The 22,575-nt window shown below is 45.9% G+C and overlaps 1 protein-coding gene across 6 annotated transcripts in view; it reads right to left on the reverse strand.

Moving 5' to 3' along the window:
• Positions 1 to 5,548: 5,548 nt before the first annotated feature.
• The window catches only part of A1CF (APOBEC1 complementation factor), a 30,175-nt gene continuing 13,148 nt past the window's right edge, over positions 5,549 to 22,575 (reverse strand). For 3 of the 6 annotated variants that reach the window (XM_074592162.1, XM_074592168.1, XM_074592163.1), the window contains 7 exons: positions 20,768 to 20,932; positions 17,208 to 17,305; positions 16,036 to 16,306; positions 14,330 to 14,538; positions 11,857 to 11,993; positions 11,058 to 11,191; positions 5,549 to 7,981 (listed from right to left, as the gene is read on the reverse strand). In XM_074592162.1, coding sequence (XP_074448263.1) covers positions 7,830 to 7,981; positions 11,058 to 11,191; positions 11,857 to 11,993; positions 14,330 to 14,538; positions 16,036 to 16,306; positions 17,208 to 17,305; positions 20,768 to 20,932 — 1,166 coding nt within the window. In that variant the 3' untranslated portion in view covers positions 5,549 to 7,829. Of the gene's footprint in view, positions 7,982 to 11,047; positions 11,192 to 11,856; positions 11,994 to 14,329; positions 14,539 to 16,035; positions 16,307 to 17,207; positions 17,306 to 20,767; positions 20,933 to 22,575 lie in introns of all 6 variants that reach the window. The other 3 variants (XM_074592167.1, XM_074592164.1, XM_074592166.1) reach the window with 3 other exon arrangements.

Consider the following 22,575-nt stretch of genomic DNA (forward strand, 5'->3'; position numbering starts at 1 on the left):
GGAGATAATCCAGACCATAAAATAGTCCATAAAATTGAGTCCAGTCCATAAAACTGGAAAGAGCTGCTGAGTTCACAACGCATCACAAGAGAAGACTCATCAATCGTGCTTGAAGTGCAAAGCTGACCTCTTAGGTAAAGGGAGAAATAGGATAGATACCCATCAGAAAGGTTTGAATGATATTTCATTTAATCATTCTGATTTAGGACATTTGGAGGATTCATTCTCTGAGTTAAAAGCCACCATAGACTACGGGTCGTGGGTGGGCAGCGGTGTCAGATGAAGTGAATTGCACATAACTCTCTTTAAATCGGTGGTCTCGGTTTCACAAGTGCCTGATAAAAATGGCTGTATAGGGTCCTACCTCAGAGGTCTCAAGTAAAGAAAGGAAAGCCAATCACTCGCAAAATAAAATATTGAAGCGGTTGGCAGTTTTTGCTTTCTAGACCGTGTTATTCTCTTTCACAATTGTCACTTCTGAACTGACCAGTGTGCCACGTGGGCTCAGTGCTGCCCACCACGTGTGGGTTTGTGTTATTCCAAGAGGATGCCGGGCAAGTTTTTGGAAGAGAAAGCTCTGAAAGCTCTCAAATAATTACAAGTGGCCCAAGAAACTACAGATGGACTGTAGACCACTGAGTCCCTGGAAGGACTACACGTTTGCTCTGATTTTATGACCTGAAGACATCACGCATCTGTGGCGTGCTTCCAGAGGCAGGGTGCTGCGAGAGAGAGACCTTGGGGCTGACTTTGTCCACTCTTGTCCTTGTGTTAAGCTCCTGCTCAGCCCTCCAACCACAATAAAGGGCAGCAGATGGCATTTTAACTTCTAAATATCACTTTAGGTCACATCAAAAAGGTAAAAAGTAAGGATGCTTACATGTGCCACAGGTTGTTTCAATACGAGGGTGTCATTGGGAGCGCTGGGGTTACACCAGGGGCCTTATGCAAGATGGGGACTTCAGGAGGGACCTGTTGGTGAGGGAGAACCCGCAGCTCCTAGCAAAAGGTGAGTGAAGTCCAACCAGAACAGCGTTGGATTTCATCACAAAAAGTTTGTACTTCAGGTACTGCAGGGGGAAATCAGTAAGAATTGAACTTAAGAATTGAAGCTGTGGGTGAGGCAGATCTGAAGAGACCTCAGGCTGTTCTGTTTTAACATCAAGAAGGACACAAGGTGAGCAGGTTCTGGCTGGATGAAGGGCTGCCCAGAGCTGATGGCCAAAGCCTGAATGACCTACGGGTAGGTGACCAGAAGGGCTCGTAGTCCCTTTCCAACCCACGTGAAAGATCAGTGGAGGGTTTCATCAAAGGACAGTCCCAAAACCTGTTGGCTGAAAGGATTTCAACACCAAAGGGTCCGCAGGAAGGTAGAGGATCTTCTCCTGGCGGTTTCAGGAGCTAGCTGGACGAAGCCATGACCATCTTGACCCAGTGCTGGTGGCAGGTCCCTCCTGAGGTGCCTCCCACCAGGGCTGCCATGGGGTGCAGTAAGCAGGGATGGCTCCGCAGCCCCCAAGTTTCTTACAGCCTCTGTCAGTGGTAGATCTGGGGGCCACAGGGAGAACAAAATATGCCTTTCAGATCTGGATTTAGGATTCTTGTAGTGTCTCACAGCTAAACAATTGTAAATGTTTAATAAGCTCCAATAATGTGTACCAATTTTGTATGCAATCTCTTTAATTCTTCAGAGAATCGTCAGTCGGATAATTTTACCTCTCTTTAAAATCAGTAGGAGAGAATGAATTATTCATTTTAAACCAGCTGCAATCAGTCTCAGAGATCCCCATCCGGAGGAGCTCAAAGCAATCGCAATATTGAGTCAGGAAAGAGCGAGCTTTGGAAGAGCAACGCTGGGAATCAAATCCCTGAAGAAGATGTTCTTAATGTCCTTTCCTCATAACTCACCCAGACGGCCCATCTGCCCTGTTCTTGTCAGCAAAATCGCTCTGATGGCAGCAGTGGCGTCAGCGGGATATGGGCAGCAGCAGAGGATGCTGCTCCAGCATCCCACTGTGCCGTGGGACAGGCTTGGTCAGCGCAGCAAGGCTCAAGCTGCGAAATGAGCCAGAAAGTTTCTTGCAAAAGCTTTTCCCACTTTGCTCGTGTTTTCAGGCGGGACCAAGCACGGTGACGAAAAACAACGCAGCCCCTTAAAACAAGGTTAGATCATCTTTATGGAACACGGGAGCTGCTTTCTGGTCTGGAAATGGTGCTGCCTAACGAATCCCAGTCTGACAATCACTCTCTCTCTACTTGCCATCACACTTAGGCTGTGTAAACTAGAATAAATTACATGGGAGCGCTCCTGTTTTCCTAAAAAGAAACACATTGGGGAAAAAGGAAACAGTGATTCATTTTTTCTCAGGTTAACACTGAGGTGTTTTATTTCACCGTTTCGGATAATTTTGTTTGTATTATTGCATTACGCTAACCGTGGGCTTTATTTTTAGTAGTGCTCAGACTGAACGTGTGTATGCAAGCAAAATTGAATCGCACAGTTAAAATGCTCCTGGGTAAGATTTGTCCTGTAAAACGTGAGCATCTGACCCCCAAAAGAGAGTTTTTAGGAAGCTGGTGTTTCTTGTGGGAGCAGAGGTGTTCAGAGACAGAATTAGGGTATCTGGGGAGCCCCACCAGGGCCCCAGAGCAGGTTCCCTTGCGAAACACGTCATACAAGGCTTATTTATTGATTTGTCACCAGTGGGCACAGGCTTTTTGATGCTTGGGGGAGGTTTGTTTGGGTTTTTGGGGGTTTTTTTTAGAAATTTTCATAATTTTTCTGCTCCTAGAAAACCCGGCAGCTCCGAGAGCCGCGGTTGGGAGGAAGGCTGTTGAGAGAAGTCCCCTGTTCCGTTTGCTCTATTTATGACGCTGTGGCTGTCACCTGCTGTTGGCACACGGTGGCGACCAGCCCTTCCCTCCTCCCCGCCAGACGTTTCGGGATGCCGTGGTTGAATCCGGCAGCCGCTAGGTGCCAGTGCCGTTTTACAGGAGGACGAGCTCGCCGCTAAGCAGAGCCACAGCCCAGGCAAATTTTGCAGGAATTTGGGCAACTTGCCAGACGTTAAATATAGCGTTGCTCATCACAGTTGCTCTTCCCTTGCTCGGGCTGCTCTTCTTCGATGTATAGCCATTTGTGCCCTGCGTACGTGCTCGGGGAGGAGAGCAAAACTCCACCATTTTTTTTTTTTTTTTTTTTTTTTTATTGAGGGGCATAAAGTAGTATGAACTTGAGAAACTCATTTGCGTCTGCAGGCTGAGCCGCCTTGCAGAGCTCCTCTGCAAAACTTGGCCGTGCCGCGACTTTCCTCTTGCACGACATCTTACCCTGCCTGAATTTACCGACAGTATTTTGGAGCTGCAGAAGAGATGCTAAATTAGGATCTGACCCAAGGCACTGGGGTGGGGCGGGGGAGGGAAGAATCCCTCTTCTCTCTCCGGGCTTTGATGCAGGCTTTTGGGATCTGTCTGATCCTGTCATTGTCCGGTGCTGTTTGCATGCGTTCCCGCAGAGGATATTTGGGTGCCACCTACCTACGGGTCCACCGGCAGCGATCTGCATGGGTCTGGGGACCAAGGAACGTCACTCTTTCAGTGTTTCGCTTAATGAGCCCCAAATCTGGAAGTGCTCAGTCCCCATCTCCTGCAGGTAGCTGGAGCCGGGCTGGGACAAGTCTCTGGGTATAGAGAGGAGTTTGAGGTGGCAGAGGATCTCCAGGGATAGAGCAGCCCACCCCCCTGAAGGAGGGGGGTTGATGGGTAGGGGATGTCTAAGCCCCCCACTGGCACTTAACAAAGGTCAGCTGAGAATTGCAGTTTTGGCCAAGACCGAGGGTCTGGGGGGACATGATAATTTCCAGCCCTTGGAAGAAAGGAGCATCCCATGAACGTAACATGAGTAGCTCCAGGGCCAGGCTGACCCCCAAGCAGCTAGTGAACAGCAGTGATTTGTGGTCCCTGTCTGGAATGTCACCCTCCGAAGGTTTGGGGGTTTTTTTTGCCCTAAAAAGGGAAATCCAGGTAGGTATGTGATGGGGAGATGAGGTGGTCTGTGAGAGATGTAGCTGGGCTACTGGGAAAAGGGAGCCATGCAAGGTCAAAGATAAAGCGACTCCCCTTGAAAGTCACAGGAGACCTTGTGCCATGGAATTAAAGAGGGGGTTTCAGTGGGACATGGGAAATAGTTTCTGTGTGGGATGTCTATCCAGATCCAAAGGCGGAGTTGTTGTGTAATCCGCAGACGTGTTTTATTCTCACTTTGCACCTTGTATGCGAGGCCCCACGCTATAGAGACGTTCAGAACAGGGCTGGATGGAAGAAGGGAGTAGGAAAACGCAGTTTTTGTACCTCCTGCCCTGCAAGCAGCCAAATGTGTGTCTATCTGCTGATTTTTCTGGGCCATTGATCTTCTCATCACTTAGGGCCCAAACATGTCTTAGGCTTGTTCATGGAGGATGGATATGTTTTTTGGCTTTGTCTTGCTACTGCTGGGAGCCCACATCTTTACAAATGGGAAGTAATGTTTTTTACGTTGGGTTGTGGGTTTGAGCTTTCCTGAAAAATCATTCGTTCTCTCCAAAATTCAGCATCCAGCTGCTGCTGAGTAAAGAGGGAATCTCAGTTCTCCAAGAGGGGAAACAAAAATGAATTCTGCCATTGCCCTGGTTTCAAAGAAAACGAAAGCAGGACATCAGAAAAAGCTAATGAGGTAAAATAATCGAGCTGGCAGAGCTTCTGTTCTTGCTAAAGCCCAGAATACAGCTGACCTCTTTGTAAGTCTGGAAGAACAATGTCAAGCTATTTTGGCGAAATCTCTTTTGGCTTGGTAGGGAGGCCTTTGGTTGGGTGCTGACTGCTATCGTTAGCAAGGTACCAGATCTTCCCCCGCTTACTGGGCTCAGGATCACTCTGAAAAGGTGCAAAACCAGAACCCTTTGTACTGGGCGTGAAAGCAGGAATTGCTATTGCTCAGTCATTTAACTGTGAGGGTCTTCCAAGTGGCAGGTCCTCCTCTTCTTAGAACAACCTGGGCTGTCCTTGCTCTACCCGTCAGCGACCTCGCAACAGGCCCTTCCCAAGGTGAGACCAATCCATCACAGCCCTAAGTCACGTGTCGCCCTGTCTACCCCCTTATTTTTGCACGGTGCTGTCTTGCTATCAATATCACCCCCCCAAGACACCTCCATTGGGACCAGGTAAGGAACAAAGGTGTTACCACTGTAATAAATTTATAGCAAAAGGGATTCCTGCAGCATTCACAGACAGATAAATCTTGGCCAAAGAGGCGGTGGAAAAAAACCCTTAACCCCTGTGATTTTTTTACTTACAACTGCAGAAGCGTAACTGCTGATTTTTCTGCTGCGTATGCATGCCAAGTGTCACCAAAGTGCATGCTGAAAACACGCCAGGCATTGCTGAGCAGCTTGTGACTTTGCCTGTCTGACCTCGAATCGATCCCTACAGAGCAAAGTGTGCTCTTATTTACCATGCACAGGATGACCCTTTCAGATGAAACGCCGGGTATAAAAGGACGGAGGCAGGTATGTTGGTTTAAAAAGTTTTAATGATATTTCAAAGTCCAGTTAATGTCCCTGGATTACTCTAGAATTACAGACTTGCTTCACAGAATTTAATCCCAGTCATAATTTCCTCGTAATGGATAATTGAGCTGCCATTTTCACTTTATTCTGTTTAGACGTACATGATTGTCCTCCAGTAAATGGACGGTGTGATTTTTCGCTACACTTCATAGTGTTAAAACTCTATACAAATATTGTACTAAGTGTACAAAAATAAGTGCTTCATGCACACACTTTTTAATACTGCTTCTTGCCCTTTTCTTTGACATCTTTCTGAACTTATATAAATAGCTGAAAAAGCAGACTAAAGTTACTGAACGTGGAAAGTGAGAAACACTTTCTGCCAACAGTAGTCTTCGAGAGAGAGACATGCAGGGATATGTGACTCGTTGGCAGCCAAACACGACTTAAAAGACACAGACAGAAGAGAAAAATAAAGCCACAATACCTACAACACTCTCTGTTATTTCACCCTCTGTGAACAGGTTTGTCGTTTTCTGCGAAGCCAAGCATGCCGAAAGGCAACCACAGAGGGCTTGTAATACCTTTAGGATCACCCTAAGGAGCTACTTTATAAATAGAAAGGGTCTAATAGGACCGCAAATTATACAGCTTGTGTGTTTTTGTTCCATTCCTAGCGAAATCGAGTCAGATGCAGCATAAGAAGAGAAAACACTTATCTCCTGGTAGCCAACACCTTGTCACAGACCGTTGTGCTTTGTACAGCTTTGGGGATGCATCGGAAAAGCTCCGCTTAAAATGGCTGGTAAAGTGCCACATTACCTCGTTTAGACCAGATGAAAAATTTGGGGCCAGACCTATTGGAATTAATGGGCATCATCACCTCAGTTGTGAAATCTCCCCCCTAAATAGGGTTTTTTTGGTCCTAGACTGAGCAGATTCAAGTTTTCTTAGTGTGCATTACTGTATAGGATATATTATATAGGATTAACATGTCTGCTGTAGTTATCTAACACTGGGTTTCTCCTATATCTCTAGAGCATTGTTATTCCTGCCTCAATCCAATGGCAAAAACAAATGGATAATGCCCTCCTGCTGTAAACCAAAGGATGCTCTCAGCATCCCCAAAGCATTCAAACGCAACACCAATGCCGGTGCTCTCCAAAACAAGAGGCGCCTTTACTGTTGGCGTGAACCCTCTTCCACTAAATTGATTTTTGCAAGAATCGCAGCAGCCAGCAGCCGTGCTTTAATGTGTAAAGCGGCATTGACAGCCAGGCAGGGCTCTTTCCATCCTGTCGAAAATGTTCCCTGTGTAAAATTTTACTCCTGTAGAGGTCCCTGTTATCTGTTATTACCAGGCCACAGCTGTGAGCTCTTGTGCTCTAATTAAGTAGAGAATTGTCCCTAATGAATAGCACTTTTTTTGGTCCTCGAACTTCATAGTCCTAAAAGTTTTCCTGTCTTTCACTGCATGTGCCATTTGGTTGGAGGTGGAGAAAATACACCGTTATTTGCTGGTTTGCGACTTGCAGGTGTGGCTGGGAAGTAGCAAAGTAAGAGAGAAAACTCTGCTGAATGCTTGCCTCCTGCTTTAAAAATCAAATCAGCGTTCAAGACCGTGCAAACTAGCCTGTTAGTCTGGGCAGACACGCTTATGATAGATGTCTTTTTTCCTTGGCTGTGCCAGAATGGATTTAAAAGACGGTTGAGATGCCTGAACCACATCCCCACGGCACTGGTGGCACGGGATGCTGGGAGGTAGTAAGAGGCAAACCGGAGACCAAAGGGCGACCTTTCATTTTACCCGCTGCTCTGCCTGGCTCGAGAGATTTTGGGGTGAACGGAGGAGAACTCCTGATACACAGGACACTCCATCCCTCCCCGGTCCCATGTCACAGGGTCCACGGGACCAACTGCTTTCAGCACAGGTTGGTGCTTGTAAACACACACACAATGGTGTGTATGTATATATACATATATATATGTATGTATGTATGTATATACACACACCTGAGAACAACTTATTTTCTGGTCTGAGATTTTGCTTTCTAGTGTGAAAGTCTGATTTTGAGTAATTTTTTTATTTTTTTTTTTTATCTCTCCTTTCTCCCCCTAGTATCCTCTTATGAAACTAAAGAACTACAAGACTGAAACTCCGACTAAAATCTAACCTTTGGCGACAGATTCAGTTAAAATCACGAGGGTGTAAGAATTACCAGACAGATTTTTTTTTTTTTCCTTCCTGCCTGTGCTCCATTTAAGGGAACCTGATTAAAGACAGGATTAAAACGCTCCGTAGCCATCGCTGCGTGCAGCGACGGCGAAGGCGGGGTAGGCTTCGTAGGCTGCGTACGTCGCTAGATCTTGTCCCATAGTCACTGCTTGTTTGAGCTGGGTGGCTGCAACCGTCGCAGCTGCGTTAGCAATGGTATATCCTGCAGCGGAAAGGAGGGGAAAAAATGCAGATTAATGGAAAACCTGTTCAAAATTCACCATCGCCTGAGAGCTTTTGATGGCAGGACTTTGCTGCCGATGGGAATGACGTAGGGAGCAATGGGTTTGTTAATGGGAATAATCTAATTAAATTAAATAGGTCATTTCTGGCATGTTTTTTCTCCACGTTAAAGGTAACAAAAAGAAGCTGGAAAAGTACTGCATTTTCTCACCTGTTATTTGTTAAACACCCTACTTGAAAAACGTCCTTCTCTGTGGCATATTTTTTCCTTGGGCTGCGATTATTTCTGAGCTAAGAGGGTGTTAATGGTGCCCTGTACCCGTGCCCCAGTGCATGACGTGAGGAGGGCAAGAAAATGAGGGAATATAGAGGAAATCTGGGCAGGTTTCGTAGGGAAAATATGGCTCCGATACCTTTCACAGTCAAAATGCATAAAATTCAGGACAGCCACATTAGAGAGGAGGGAAAGTCCCTCTATGCAACATCGAGGAGAAAATATTTAGTAAACTGGATTTTTTTTTTTTTCCCATCAGTTTCTAATGGAAAATGTGGTTTCAACACTTGAAAATTTTCCATGGGAAAATGTTGGCTTTGCTGGTTTAAAATGAATCACTGGGAAAACAAACGTCGTTTGGGGCTGGTTTGTCTGAAAGCAGGGGATAGCAGCTTTTTGACCAGACCACAATACTTTGTTGTGAAAGAATCGGATTAAGACAAAGCCCAAATTGGGGAAGAGCAGCTGGGGAATGATTGGCTCTCTGCTGGACCAGGCTCAGGCTCTGCTGACAAACTACATCTCCCAGGGTCCAAAATCTCTGACTGACCAGCTGGGCAATGGGAACAACTCAATGTCAGTCAGAGCCGAGGTCCTCTTGGTGCAGGGAATGGAGATATTGGGCAACACTGAGAGCACGTTGTCTCGTCGGAGGAGTCACCTTTGGGGAAAACATGAGAAATTTGCTGTAATTTGAGTATTGTGTCTGCTCAAAGTATCTTCTTTGCACCAGCAAAGTAAGGTGCGACCTTTCAACTAGGAATGGAGAAATACGTCATTTAAAGAGTATCTGCCACCATCATAAGAAAAATGAGCTGCCACCTGGGCATGGTCTGAGCTGAGCTGGACTTCAGCAAGCCCTGATCAAGGACCAGTGTGTGTTGCAAGCAGAAAGTTTAATATATGTCAATTTGTTGAGTTTCCAAGACAAATAAATAAGGGCGGATGAAAGAAAAAGGAGAGATTATAATTAAGCAGTAAGTGGAAACTGAATTCAATAAAGAGCCCATTTGGTTTCCACGCTGCGGAAGCTTGCACAAACCCAGACAAATTGATTTTTCTGTGGCTTTTGCGGACTCTTGTGGCAGGAAGCCGGATAGATTTTTTTTTTTTTTTTTTTTTAAAATCCATCCTTGAGACACTCCAAACAACTCAATAGTACTGACTAATGCATTCCTCATGTGCAGTTTGGCATGAGTTGCTCCCACTACATCAGAATCACGGTCATGCTGGAGAGCACGGTCAATGTAATGCCTGCGAGCTGGATTCCTGCTCCCAGCCTGTGTTTTCCATGACTTCCCAAGATGTTTTGGGCAGTTTCAAAAGCTGTTGAGTATGAATTCCCAAACTGGGAAAAAAAAACCTTCCGGGGGTGGTGAGAGCTGGGATCAGATCCTAACTTTCACGGTTGCATCGCAACAACCCCGTGCAGCGTTACAGGCCTGGGGCAGAGCAGCTGGAGAGCTGCCCAGCAGAAAAGGACCTGGGGGTGTTGGTCGACAGTGGCTGAATATGAGCCAGCAGTGTGCCCAGGTGGCCAAGAAGGCCAACAGCATCCTGGCCTGTATCAGGAACAGTGTGGCCAGCAGGACTGGGGCAGCAATTGTCCCCCTGTACTGGGCACTGGCGAGGCCCCACCTCGAAGGCTGTGTCCAGTTTTGGGTCCCTCACCATGAAAAAGACATCGAGGGGCTGGAGCGTCTCCAGAGCAATGGAGCTGGTGAGGGGTCTGGAGCACAAGTCTTGTGAGAAGCGGCTGAGGGAGCTGGGGGTGTTCAGCCTGGAGAAAAGGAGGCTGAGGAGAGACCTTAGCGTGCTCTACAACTCCCTGAAAGGAGGGGGTAAAGAGGTGGGGGTCAGTCTCTTCTCCTAAGTAAGAGGCAATGGGACAAGAGGAAACGGCCTCAAGTTGCTCCAGGGGAGGTTTAGATTAGATATTAGGAAAAAATTTTACACTGAAAGGGTTATTAAGCATTGGCACAGGCTGCCCAGGGAAGTGGTTAAGGCACCATCCCTGGAGGTACTTAAAAGATGGGTAGACGTAGAGCTTAGAGATATGGTTTAGTGATGTTTTCTGTCAGAATTAGGTTGACGGTTGGGCTAGATGATCTGAAAGATCCCTTCCAACCTAGGCAATTCTATGATTCTATGATTTCTTTGGCAGATGAAATCAAAAGTGTTGGTTCAAAAAGAGCTGGGGGTGCTGGGGGAGGATGAATGGACCGTGAATCAATCAACCATTCATCTTTGCAGTGAGGAAGATCCATGCCATCCTGGGTGGCATCAGCCAGACTGCAGCCAGGAAGGATCATCGGGTATGCCAATTCTGGATCCTGCATCCTATCAGGGGCTCCCAGTTGAAGGGAGGCATCCACAAACTGGAAGGAGGCGCATACCTGGGATGGGGTCCAAGCAGTGGTGGATTCCCATCCTTGGACCAACTTGCCCGGACACGGCCCCAGGCAACCTGCTGTATCTGTGGCATTGACCCTGCTGGGAGCAGGGTCGGACCAGAGAACCACCCCCCACCCTGGTGCCTCCAGCCTGAGATGCTCTGTGGTAAGCACACCGTAATTTGGGTAGTCCCGATATAGAGAAAAATTACCATATAGGCAATAAAGATGCCATACACATAAGTAACACAAGTCAAGGTAGAGGGGTGTGGGGGAGCACAGCCAGGCTGTCCTCAGTGGCCAAAAATGGCTTTGTTCTTGACATCCTCAAGGAAGCAGCAGGCAAAATAAGATTCCCGGAGACCTTTGCTGTACAGACCTTCCCATACCTGGAAAAGCTGGGGCTGCAGGAGGCACCTCTGCTCCTTCCGTGGGAATCCCCAGCGTCTGAAGGGTGTATTCTGCTGCGTAGGTTTTGGCTTCATCGATATAGGCACTGAGCTTAGGTGGCGTGAAGGGATGTCTGTGAGTACAGCAAAATGTCAGCTTGTTTTTGGTTTTTTTTGCTCTAGGACTTTCCTGCAAGATGTTTTGATCCACTCATTGGTGGCATCATCCCGCGTATCAAATGGAAACATTATTTTACTGTGCTGATGCATTAACAAAAAAGACTCTCCTCATAGTAGTCCAGCTACTTTGCTGAGTTTATCAGCCCTAGCATTTTGGACACAACGTCCTGTCAGAGCACGCTGGGCATTTTCAGTCCAAGAGAAAGCCTGCTGAAGTCTGGATTTTTCTTTAAAATACACAGCAAACAATGTTTTAGGTCAGAAATGCTTAGAATCGTATTTGGAACTGAATTGTCAGCATGTTCCTTCGAGCTGCTTTCTTTTTCCCCACAAGAGCTAGCATATGCTTTATTTTTGTACTAAAAAGCGCCCTTTTGCCTGATCATTTCTGGCTTTCTCTAATCTTTGCGCCACCAGAGAGAGAGCACTGAGCGTGGTAGACATCACTATCGGTCCGGTTTAGTTTGTGGATGTTTTTCTCCCTAATATATAAATACATATATATATATATATAGAGAGAGAGAGACCTGTGAAATTGTATTTTGAGGAGAGATGCTAGATAAAATGGAATTTAAAAAAAAAAATCCTAAACCCCAGAAAACCTCAAATAGTTACATACATGGTGGGATTCTGGCTGGCAAGGGCAGGGATGGTGATTTTGTACAGGAAGAGCTGTCTTTGGTCTTGGCCAATTGCAGAGTGGAGCTGGTAAACAGGTTGTCCCCAGTTGTTTTTCTGGCAGATTTCTTCTAAGATCTAGAAGGGAGAAAAAGGATTTTTTGCTCGGGTTAATTGCCGCTCAATAGCCTTCTCGCCCAGCTCCAGCCCCTGCACCGGTCAGCTTCCTTCCCTCCAAAGGGTTTTCAGGGGTGCCGTGGCAGCTTCCCCAAGGCTTAGCGAAAGAAACATAAAATAAATGGTTGACAGGATACTACATTCACCTTGAAGTATAAGATTCATCCATTTTTTTTATATTTTAAAGACCTGTGTAATTCCTGAAGTTAATTACTACCCCGTTAAATTGGACAGCTTTGTCCTTTTGCTGATTAGCTGTTTTATTCTGTTATTGGTGTGGTTTTCTTTGAATTCTCCCCAAAAACTCTATCTGTGCACGTCTGTTTAACAGTGCTAAAACACTAGGGTTGCATTCATCTTCACTGCTCTGTTACCTCCCCGGCTTAGTGGTTTACAGTGCATGAAAACTCCAAATAGTCTCCTTTTTTTTTTAAAAAAAAAAAAGAAAAAGAAAAAAGGCAGTGTTTCCATCCAATTAATTATACAGGCTTCAATAGTTGGAAAGAGAAACGCTGAACCGCGTTGCCCCCAGCCTTAGCACAGCTTATTCCATGGTAATTGGGAATCACTGTCCAGAAATTCTCTTGCTTTGGCTTTGGGGGTTTTTTTTGTGGGTTTTTGTGGGTTTTTTTGTGGGTTTTTGTTTTTTTAACCCACTGCGTGTGTACTGTCCCAATCGGGTTTGAAAAGAGCATGGTGTTCCCGTGCCTCCCTGTGAGCAGTGTTTGGACCAGTTTGGTTTTTTTTTCAAGTAGCTCCACCAGATCTGACACTCAGCTGGGAAGATGTTGGGTCTTGGGCCTTTACGGCACTGGCCGTGGGTCGGATCCCAGACCCTCGGGCGCCTCCAACCTGTGTCTTTCTGTGGTCTACCCTATTTAAAAATTACACTTGATTTTATTTAGAATGAAAGTGTAACATTTAAATGTCAGTGCTGCTTTTGATTTTGTAACCCTAGCTCCAACTGCAGTTTAGCACTTCATAGTGTAAATTAGACTAGTCCATTACACTTTTTGCTATAGCAACACCTGTCCCCTGCTGTCCCAACACCTTTATATGGATGTCAGTTTTATAATGTTACACCAACATTTAAATCCTCAAGAAGGCAGATCTACTTATTAACACCGGGCATCCCAGCTAGGCAATGGCAACGAAATCCATCATTTTAAAGATGCTGTTGAAACGGTCTCAGTGCAACGGATGGGGAAGCCGACCAAGTTGCCAGGTATTAATGAGGCTGTCCTATTAATAAGGATGTCATGAAGCAAGCTGTAGCTGTTTAGGACCTGCTGTTTTAAAATAGTAGCAGTGGGGGGATTAGGGAGCTCAGCTGCTGGGAAAAATGTGCCCCAAAAAAACAGCGTTGCAAGGGCCCGGCACTGTTACTGTGCTGTTTGACATACAGGCAGCGATGGTTTGGCATAGCTGGGAAGATGAAAAAATGCATTTCAGTTGCCCTAAGGTGGTGCAGCACTGCTTAGGCTATTTCACCCCTCTTATATGCTGATAAAATAGAGTAAGGGGACTGTGAAATTTTGCAGGGAGGGGGCGAAAAAACCCACTTTCCAGTTTTCCGGGGGAGAAAAGGATGTTTTCATACACTTCAGCGAGCCAGATGCTGTGGCAATTGAAGTATCAATAGGCAAAGATGTGCTTCAAAATTCAGAGTGAAGTTAGTTTCTCATGTTGCTTTGGATGATGTAAGGGGAAAGGAGCTGCCGCCAGAGCCAGACCCTCTGAAACTCGGGGAATTTATTCTGGGTTTGTTCTCCTCAGCCCTCATCCATCCAGCTGGATCCCAGTCCCGCACGCACAACCACATCAAAAGCCTCCTTGAGCAACCAGAGTTTCTGTGCTGGGCTGGGATGTGCAGGCAGTCAACACCTCTTTCCCCATAAATGATTTTAAAATGTACATTGTTTTCCTATATATGCACATTTATTTCTTGGTAAAGCCCCGAGCGAGGCATCCTGTTTATCAAACCCATTTTGGGTGAGAGTTTCTTCACCCTCAGTGCTTTTATGGGGCGACAGCCATAGCTGGATTTCATCTTACACCCATGGGCATTTATGAAAGCTCCCCTCCGAGGGAGAGCAGACACCGTAATACCACAATACCGTAGGTATTGCAAGATGGAACTAGTAATATTTTATTTTTTTAATGCCTTTTTGAGATGCAAAAATGGTTTTAGTTATCAGTCCCCAGTGCAGATTCAAGCAGGGGGCCGTTTCCCCAAAAGCATTTTGGGCAAAGACAACCTCTGGCCGGGATATTGATTCTCATTTTCGCGCACGCACCTGAGGAGCGAGTTTGATCCCTTGGGGCTTTAGCGTGACGTGGTTCATCGGCGTGAGCTCCATTCCTGGCAAGAGGTCGTAGAGTTTATCCTCTCCCCTCTTTTCTCCTTTGAGCTGGTATCCGCGCCCCAGGCCCGTGTACGCCAGGTAGCCACGACCTCCCAGTCCTCTAACTCCCGCAGCCCCTACAGGTACATTCATGTAAATTTCTAGGAATGTAAGAAGGCATTAAACTGAATCAAATCACCGGAAAAATTACCCTGATTCTCGCTGAAATGGAAAAGTTAGACCCACTCACTGGGTTTGGGAAGAAGATGGGCAGAAACCTACCACAGCCTGCTGCTGGGAAAACCCAGGGTCAACATTGACACCCTTTCTCTTCGGGCTCATATGCTTGGACAGGTGAGGTTTTTTGGGGGGAAGCCCTGCTTCTTTATGACCCAGTTTCTATCTTCTCTGATCATTTTGGTTTTGTGGCATCTTTCTACCTAGATTTGTTGTTGCAAGGCAGAAAGGGGACATCTGATATCACTTGCTACCCACCAGTGTAATTTCACTGTCTTGAGGAATTCAGAGTTTATACATGGCTTATATGAACTAAAAGACTTTTCCCCCCACCGTGTTGTGATTCCGTTTTTCCTCAGGGAGCCCTACTTGGGAGTCTGGGGAGACTGTAAGGCAAGAGAAGCCTGGTGGGTTGTCACATCTGCACCTTTCCCAATGCAACCTTCGTAGAAGCTTCTTTCACCTGTGCAGGCAAAAACATGGGGGGCAGCAAGGGGATATTCCCGCTCCCCTGTCCCCTTCCTTGGGAAGGGGGAATAATTCGCCAGCACAGTCCTTGCCAGCCCTACCAGGGTGCCACACAGGGTGCCAGCCTGCCATGGGACCTGGCCATGGGCTTGGGGACACAAGCTGACTGCCACAGGCATCGTCTTTGGAAGGAAGATCAAATGGGCAGATTTATTTGGTTTTTTTGCTAACCCCCCAAGCTTCTGCACTTACCAAATGATGACTGCAACAATATTTAATTTGGGGGTACCTGAGCCTGGGAATTTTATTTGGTTCCAGGTGTGGTCACCCAAGATCAAAGGCAGCTTTCAGAAATACTCTGTTTTCATAGACTGCTTATTATTAGGTTAATGATCCCTCCCCGAAAGGAGTCCATCTCCCAAGGCTCACAATTAATGGCTTCCTTGATTTCAGTGCTGGTTCCCTACCCTGCAACAGGGCAATGCGAGACCTCCTTGGGAAACTCCATGGCTTTGGGTCAGAAAACACCAGGACTGGAAATACTTTCCCTGTGACCTTCAAAGTGAAGCGGAAACACAGTGGAGAGCTGTGCCGGTGCCTGGTTGAGGAAGTTGGCTCTGAAGGGGGGAAAGGAAAGCTGTTTTATTTGGTCTTCCCCGCTGGGGCAAAACCAGGAGGATTTGTGTTTATTTATGCTGGATCGAGGGCAATCTGGACGCTCTTTCAGGCTCGCTCTGGGAAAATGGTTATTTTTTTTATGCCCTGCTTGGTCTGCTGGAAGATCACTGCTCCTTTAGGAAGGACAGAGTCTAAAAACTGTTTTCCATCCCTCTCTGAAAGAGGTCCAGAATCCAGGGCAAAGCCAATGCCCTCAACACGAGTCTAGGGAGCAGCCACCCAAGCCCCAGCAGAGATATTTTGCTAGAGCTGAGTATTGGCATGACAGGAGTTACCTCGGATGGACGGGGGCCGGATGATGCTCCTGTTGCTGAGCCCCTTGGTGGCAGGGAAGTGGAGGTTGGGAATAGCTGCGTAGGCTTGGGGTGCGTAGAAAACTGGGGCACCCAGGTAGGCAGTGGCGGGGTCGTACACATGTCCGAAGGCGTAGGTGTATTCTCCTTGCAGCATGGTACCTCTGCCGCCTGTGCCCCGGGTGTATCTGACGTAGCTGTCCTTGTCAACGGGTTTGGCTAATGTCACCTCAATCGGGGACCCATCCAGCACCTTCATGCCAGAGTGGTGTGGAGAGAGCACGGGAGAAGCACAGGTGTAAGTCTCCAAAATGCATGGGGATTATCCTGCCTAGGGAGGCATTTTCCCCACATGGTTTGCTAATGGGATGGGAAGATGCAGAAAACCACCCAAAAAGAGCCAAAGTCTCCCTCCCACAGGTGGAAGAAGGCACTGGCTGGGTGAAGGCCTAACGTGTTGAGAGCACCCAGCCCTGACCCTAGCCAGGAGAGGCTCCATAACCAAAGCAGCCTAGTTGTGAAGCCTTCAAAAGGCTTCGCTTCCCTGCAAAGCAGCACATAAATCAGTGAGATTATATGTGCTCCTATGGAGAATAGCAATAGCACTAAAAATAGGAGCGGCGTTAACACCTCTTTGGGAACAGCTCTTGCATTACAGTGCCGTGAATTACATGTAGTGCAAGAAGTACTAAATACAGCAACCTTCTTGCAAATCCGCATCTGAATTTGGAGCAGATGTTTTGGGTTGACCTTGTTTGTCCCGATTTGTCATTCGCATGCTGTCCTGTGAGTGTTTTTGTTGGTAGACGTGGAAAAAAGATGTGAATGTGAGCCAAGGGAGCTCATAACCCCTTGTTTGTGAGTCCTTGTTTCGGCTTTGCTCTGCTTTTTGGTTTTTTCTTGAGCAGCGAACTACACTCTGAGCTGGGCAAACATTTAGCACAAATGCAAGGAGCAAGAAGCCAAAATGAACAGTTTGTGTGCATCAGAGCTGCTGAAAGGCGAATTCAGAGGTATAAAAGCAGCTTGCAAAGAGAAAATAGGGCTAACACCTTCAGGATGTTTCTGTAGCTAATAAACCAGACGGCTTTGTTTCAGTTGTGTATAATACACTGCACATAAGCCCCGTGAATTAGCATTTACAGCAGCTTTACCTTCCCATTCAAGGCTTTCATAGCTTCCACCGCATATTCTCTTTTATTGAAGTGCACAAAGGCGTAGTCTCTAATTTTCTTTACTCTCTCTACCGCACCTGCAGAAAACGTTGAAATATTCGTTGGAAATGGGTATTAGTTGGAAAATACAGATCTGAAAGAGCAACTGAGTTGGGTTATGAGCCCTTGGAGAACGAATGCTGATCAAAGGTAAAAGAACAAGTGGGCAGTGTCTTCTTACCTCTTAGGATGTATATGCCATGAGAAAGTAAATATATAATGGTTGTAGAATTTCAAGGCAAACTGGAAGTATTTGGAGTCAGACACCAGTAAGTTTCCCCTTAAACTGCAGTGGTTTTTTCCCCGTCCAAAATGCTCTGTTGGACACTACCTTGGGTCTTTTGTCTCCCTTTTGTGACAGACCACCAAGACCAGATGGCCGAGCAGGGCATGCAACAGCCCAAGGTTTGGTGAGCTACAGGTAATGTCACCATGTGATCGCCATCTCCGTGGTTTTGTACTTCCATCAGACATGTTACTCAGGGGCAGCTTGAGCAAAGCTGATAACTCTGCCATAACACATGGAGGATTTTATCTTAACCATCGACTCAGGATGTTCAGCAAGAACAAGCACCCAGTCGTGGGGATGGGTTGGGACCGATGGGGCAGCATGTTTGGCCCTAAGAAACAGCTTTTCCTGCACGAGTGGGGCATCCCTGGGATGCGGCACCAGGTGGTGAGGGATCCCCATCCCCAGGGATGCCCTGACTTGCCTGGACACAGCCCAAATCAGTCTGCTGCAGCTGCGATGTTGGCAATGTTGGGAGCAGGGTTGGGCTGGAGACATCCAAACTGGTGCCTCCAGCCCAAGTCTTTCTTACACCTCTGTGATTACCCAAAACAATTCAAATGTAAACGGCTTCTTGTTCTTCTCTTCTATATCCACCCTCTACACCTTTCCCTTTCCCTAGTCAGCTGCTCTGCCACCGGGAACTTCCCAGCACTGAGATACTCAGCACTAGTAAGTTTGTCTCCAAAATAACCACACTGATCCCATTCCCTGTGGTCACAAGCTTTAGACATCTGCCTTTCCTTCTCTAATTGTTCATCTTCCCCGCTCCTGTGAGTTGGGAAGCACATCGTCAGCCACCGAAACAGTAACACCCCCAAACACATCCTTTAGAAATATATGCTGAACGACTCTTCTGTTGGCTTCTTACCCTTTAAAGCTGAACAGGTGCACAGGGAAATGTCATATTGCCACAAAAAGCACTTAACTTAAATAACGGCAGGAGAAAATATATTTCTTTGGAGTTCAGGGGGAGTCATTAGGAGCTCCAGTGGGCTAAATGAAGCCTGTCCCAGCCTATAACCTGAGCAGCCTGCACGTCTTCAAAATGACACCAGAATGGTAAGTAGCACTTTGTGTCCTTCTGGGGTTGGAGAGTGATTTTCTAAGCCCAAAGTTATGGGAGTTAGATGCTGATGCCTTGTTTACAAGTCAAGGCTTTAATGAACTCTCTGTGTGTTGAAAATCCCCCTTCTGCCTCCTTGAGAGCGCGCTTTGTTACTGATCCTTGCCTGAGCCAAAAATCCTGCTCTTCCCTGCCTCTGCTGGGGCAAAGCGATGTGACACCCACCCTCAGGTCACCTCCACGTAGAGACTGTCCGTGTGACATTACAGGGGGAATATTGTCCCCTTCGGTACATTTGGAGAGCATGACCTTCCTGCTGGAAACTTTGCCAGGGATGAGGATTTTTGCCAAAATCTCTGGGGAGCAAGAGCAGGGCTTTTCAGTGACACAAGTGATGCGTATCTCTACAGAAGTCATCGGGCACTGAATTTGGCACAGGATTAAGGGGTGATACTCGTACTATATTACAACTTGAGAGGCAAAAGCAGCATTCCTGGTAGTGTCTGTAGAGCCTGTAGCGATGTGGTAATTGCTCTGCCATGGGGACTTCTGGATTGTAACTCCTCCCGTTAGGATCGTTTTTTAATGGGTGACTTGTTGTTGTCAAAACAGGTTCTTAATGCCCTGGATCAAATGTACGCTTCAGGCAAATAGCACTGAAATGCGGCGCAATGAATAAGGCAGATAACCAAGGAGAAGTGAATCATTTCAGACCCTTGCTGGCTTTTTTGGTTGTAATCTCACTGTGACTTAGACTGCATTTGCTCTCTTCAAAGCTCAGGTTTTGCTGCTCTGATGCACATTTTTTTTGAAAGCACGGCACACAGAACGGTATGCCTAATTTTATCCACAACAAATAAAGCTGTCCATTTAAAAAAATAAAAAGAATTTCCAGCATGAGAAGTAAAATGCTAAAGCGACAAAAGGAAAATTAAAGATGATACAGATCTTCTGTTGTTGTACTAGAAAACTTGTTTTAGGAGCAAAGCGGATGACTGTTACTAAAGTGTCAAAGGGGCATAAATGTGTTTCTGGGAAGTGCAAGGAGTTCAATGTTCAGGAGCAAATAAAAGGAGGAAAGAGTTAAAAGTGTGGGACGATACATATTTAACTCAGGTAAAACGGGATCTCTAGCAGCTTGATGGTGACTGTATTAGTATTAGTATTTATTAGTATTGGTATTTTAGTATTAGTATTAGTATTAGCCAGAAACACGAGAAGGACAGAAAAGGCACCTCATAAAGACCTTTGCATCACAACCTAGTACAAAAAAAAGAAATGCATAGAGCAGAAATTAAAAGTTAGTGAAGGAAAAACGGAACTCTCTAGTGTATTTTAAAAAATTAATAGAAGGAAGTGAATAGGAACAGGATGATAGGGGATTTCACATAGCCAAGCATAAGTTACTAATGCCTAATGGACTGTGTGGCTTGGAGAGCTGCAGAAATGGGTTATTTTTACTTTGTTGGTTTTGGGTGGAATTTCCTAAAGCTGGAGCAACTCAGAAGTAAAATCTTTGAAAGCCAGCAGGATTCTTATTCCCAACAAACTTACTGGCTTTTTGAAAAATCTCACCCTAAGGACATGCAATATTCACCACAAAGGAATACTGTCATATTCTGTGTTAAACGGTAAGCACTGATTATTCACAAATTTACAAAAGAAAGCGGGGTATTTTTGTATGAAAATGATAGAATTCAGAATCTAGTCAGATTAGATAAAAAGTGTTTGTATTAAACCACTCTATTTCTATCATCAGCCCTTGCCATGGAAGAAGAATGCTGAAATCACCCAGCTGTTTCACCAACTCTCTCTTTTTAAGGAAGACCAAAATGATTCAAAATCATTTTTACGACTCAGGCATTCCCATGCAGTATTTTGGATCTCTTCCAGTTGCCAATCATCCTAAAAAGGTTAGTAGTGTCATTAGCTGGAAATTAAGCAGCCCTCAATGGGATGACATGATGTGCATGTTGGGTGGGAGCCTTCAGCCTAATGACAATTTTTGTGGTGTTACACATGAACATTTTACAGTGGAAAAACCAGTTATTTTTATCTCTTCCTTTGGTATTTTATGAATGGAGAAATGGTTCTGTTTGCAGTAGCAGTGCTTATTTAGGAGCTACCGCGTCAATGGGTTCCTACCTGGTTTGATGTTGTTGAACTCCTTTTCTATGGTCTCTTCAGTGGTCGAGAGCATGAGGTTCCTCACGTAAAGAATTTTTACCGACGACATGGTGTCTTCATCCACCTCCACTTCTGGTTCTGCCCAGTCAACAGCGATAGGGTGTCCCCACAACTGGATCCTTCCTTTAAAGGGATTGGCATAGTCAGTATCAAAGAGGCTTTGGTTCCTCCCAGTTCTGCTCAGAGACTATTTCATGAGCTGTATGAACAGGAGAATAGGCCAATTCTACAAATAGGGCTGAGATAAGCCTTTCTAGCTCCAGGCACGGCTGCTTCGTTAGCTCATTTCCAAAAGCAGATGGTCACACTTTCAGCGTGCTCCCCCTAATACCTTAGATGCTTGCAGAAATGCAGCATCCAGAATTAAAGAAATGAAAATATGGCATGATTCACGAATGTCTGCGTTCCCTGGAGTGCTCTCTAAAGGGAAATATTTTAACGAACTTATAAAGATCCCTCTTGGCTGCAAAAGTTTCATTCCCTAGGTAATAGGAGAGGGATCCAGAAGTTCTAGCTGGATGAAATGAAATAGTAAAAGCAAGAATGTCTCTGTGTGCAAGTATTTGAAATCGTGTGGTCCCTGCAGGGTGAAGGTGCAGCAGGAGTAGTAGAAAGGAGGGACGCAAAAAGTAATGAGGCATAAAACAGGGTGTGGAGGAGAAGCCCATTGGCTCTGTAGACACTGGAACAAGCTGTCAAGGGGCAGAGAATAAAAAGAGCAAATAAAGAGGTAGATAAAGGTGATGGTGTCGCCAAGTTATCACGCTGAGGTCCGTAATCATTTGCTTTGAGTAACCTAATTTGTTAAGTAATTGATTAGTCAATTAGTGATATTTAATATGTAATGAAAACCGACTGCCACAGCCTTGTCTCAAAGCTGTGGGAATCGCCGTGATGAGCGGCAGGACACTGGGTAAGGCAGAGGGACCTCTACATAGTGGTGGTTTCTTCCCCTCCTGTCTTCAGACGGCAACGATACTTCCTTCCTCCTCTTTTTTTTCCCTGTCCCTTCTGCACGTCTTGCAGGGAGGTCTTCCTCCCTTTTCAGGAGTGGTTGAAATCTGGTTACCCACAAATATCTAGAGCCCCAAATTTCATGTGCCCTATCTGTGGCCCACTTTTTCTCCAGCAATTTTAATCAGCCCAGCAGCTAGTTCTTTGGATGTACAGTAGGGACCATTTTCTGTTGTAGCAGCATGGTAACTGCTAGATATTCCTTCTAAATAGTGAAATAAAATGTCTGCCTCTTCTGCAAATGTCCCCCAAAGAGTAAATGGATCTTTCTGTGGTTTTTCTTTCTTTCTCTCTGATCCTTATGATATAAAGATTGGGTCCTCCCAGGCCTTAATTATGCACTAAAACATGGAAGAAACCCAGGGCTGCCTATGCCAGTAGAGGGGAAATGAGAATCCTGCAAAACATTTTTTGGAGAAATCTGAAACAAGGCATCCTATCTTGCATCTCCACTTGGATAACCCATCTCAGATGGGATAGAAGCTCCAAAACACATAAAATTAGAGTGTGAGGGTAGAATTTGGTGACCTGTTTTTCTACATTGGAAGTGAAAATCAACAAACTAAATGGAAAGAGGCTGCTTCCTGCTATGAAGGTTCATGAACGAGCCGGGATTTGTGGAGCAAGGTTGAGCTGATATTCAGCTTTCAGCACTGCCCAGTCTGACTTGGGCTGTCGGTGACCAGAAAGAGAGAGATGGCTGCTAACGGCAGCCAGCTGAAAAGAAAGACCGTGTACCTCTTTCTGAATTA

Source organism: Larus michahellis, chromosome 6 (assembly GCF_964199755.1).
Source record: "Larus michahellis chromosome 6, bLarMic1.1, whole genome shotgun sequence".
Classification (NCBI taxonomy): Eukaryota; Metazoa; Chordata; class Aves; order Charadriiformes; family Laridae; genus Larus; species Larus michahellis.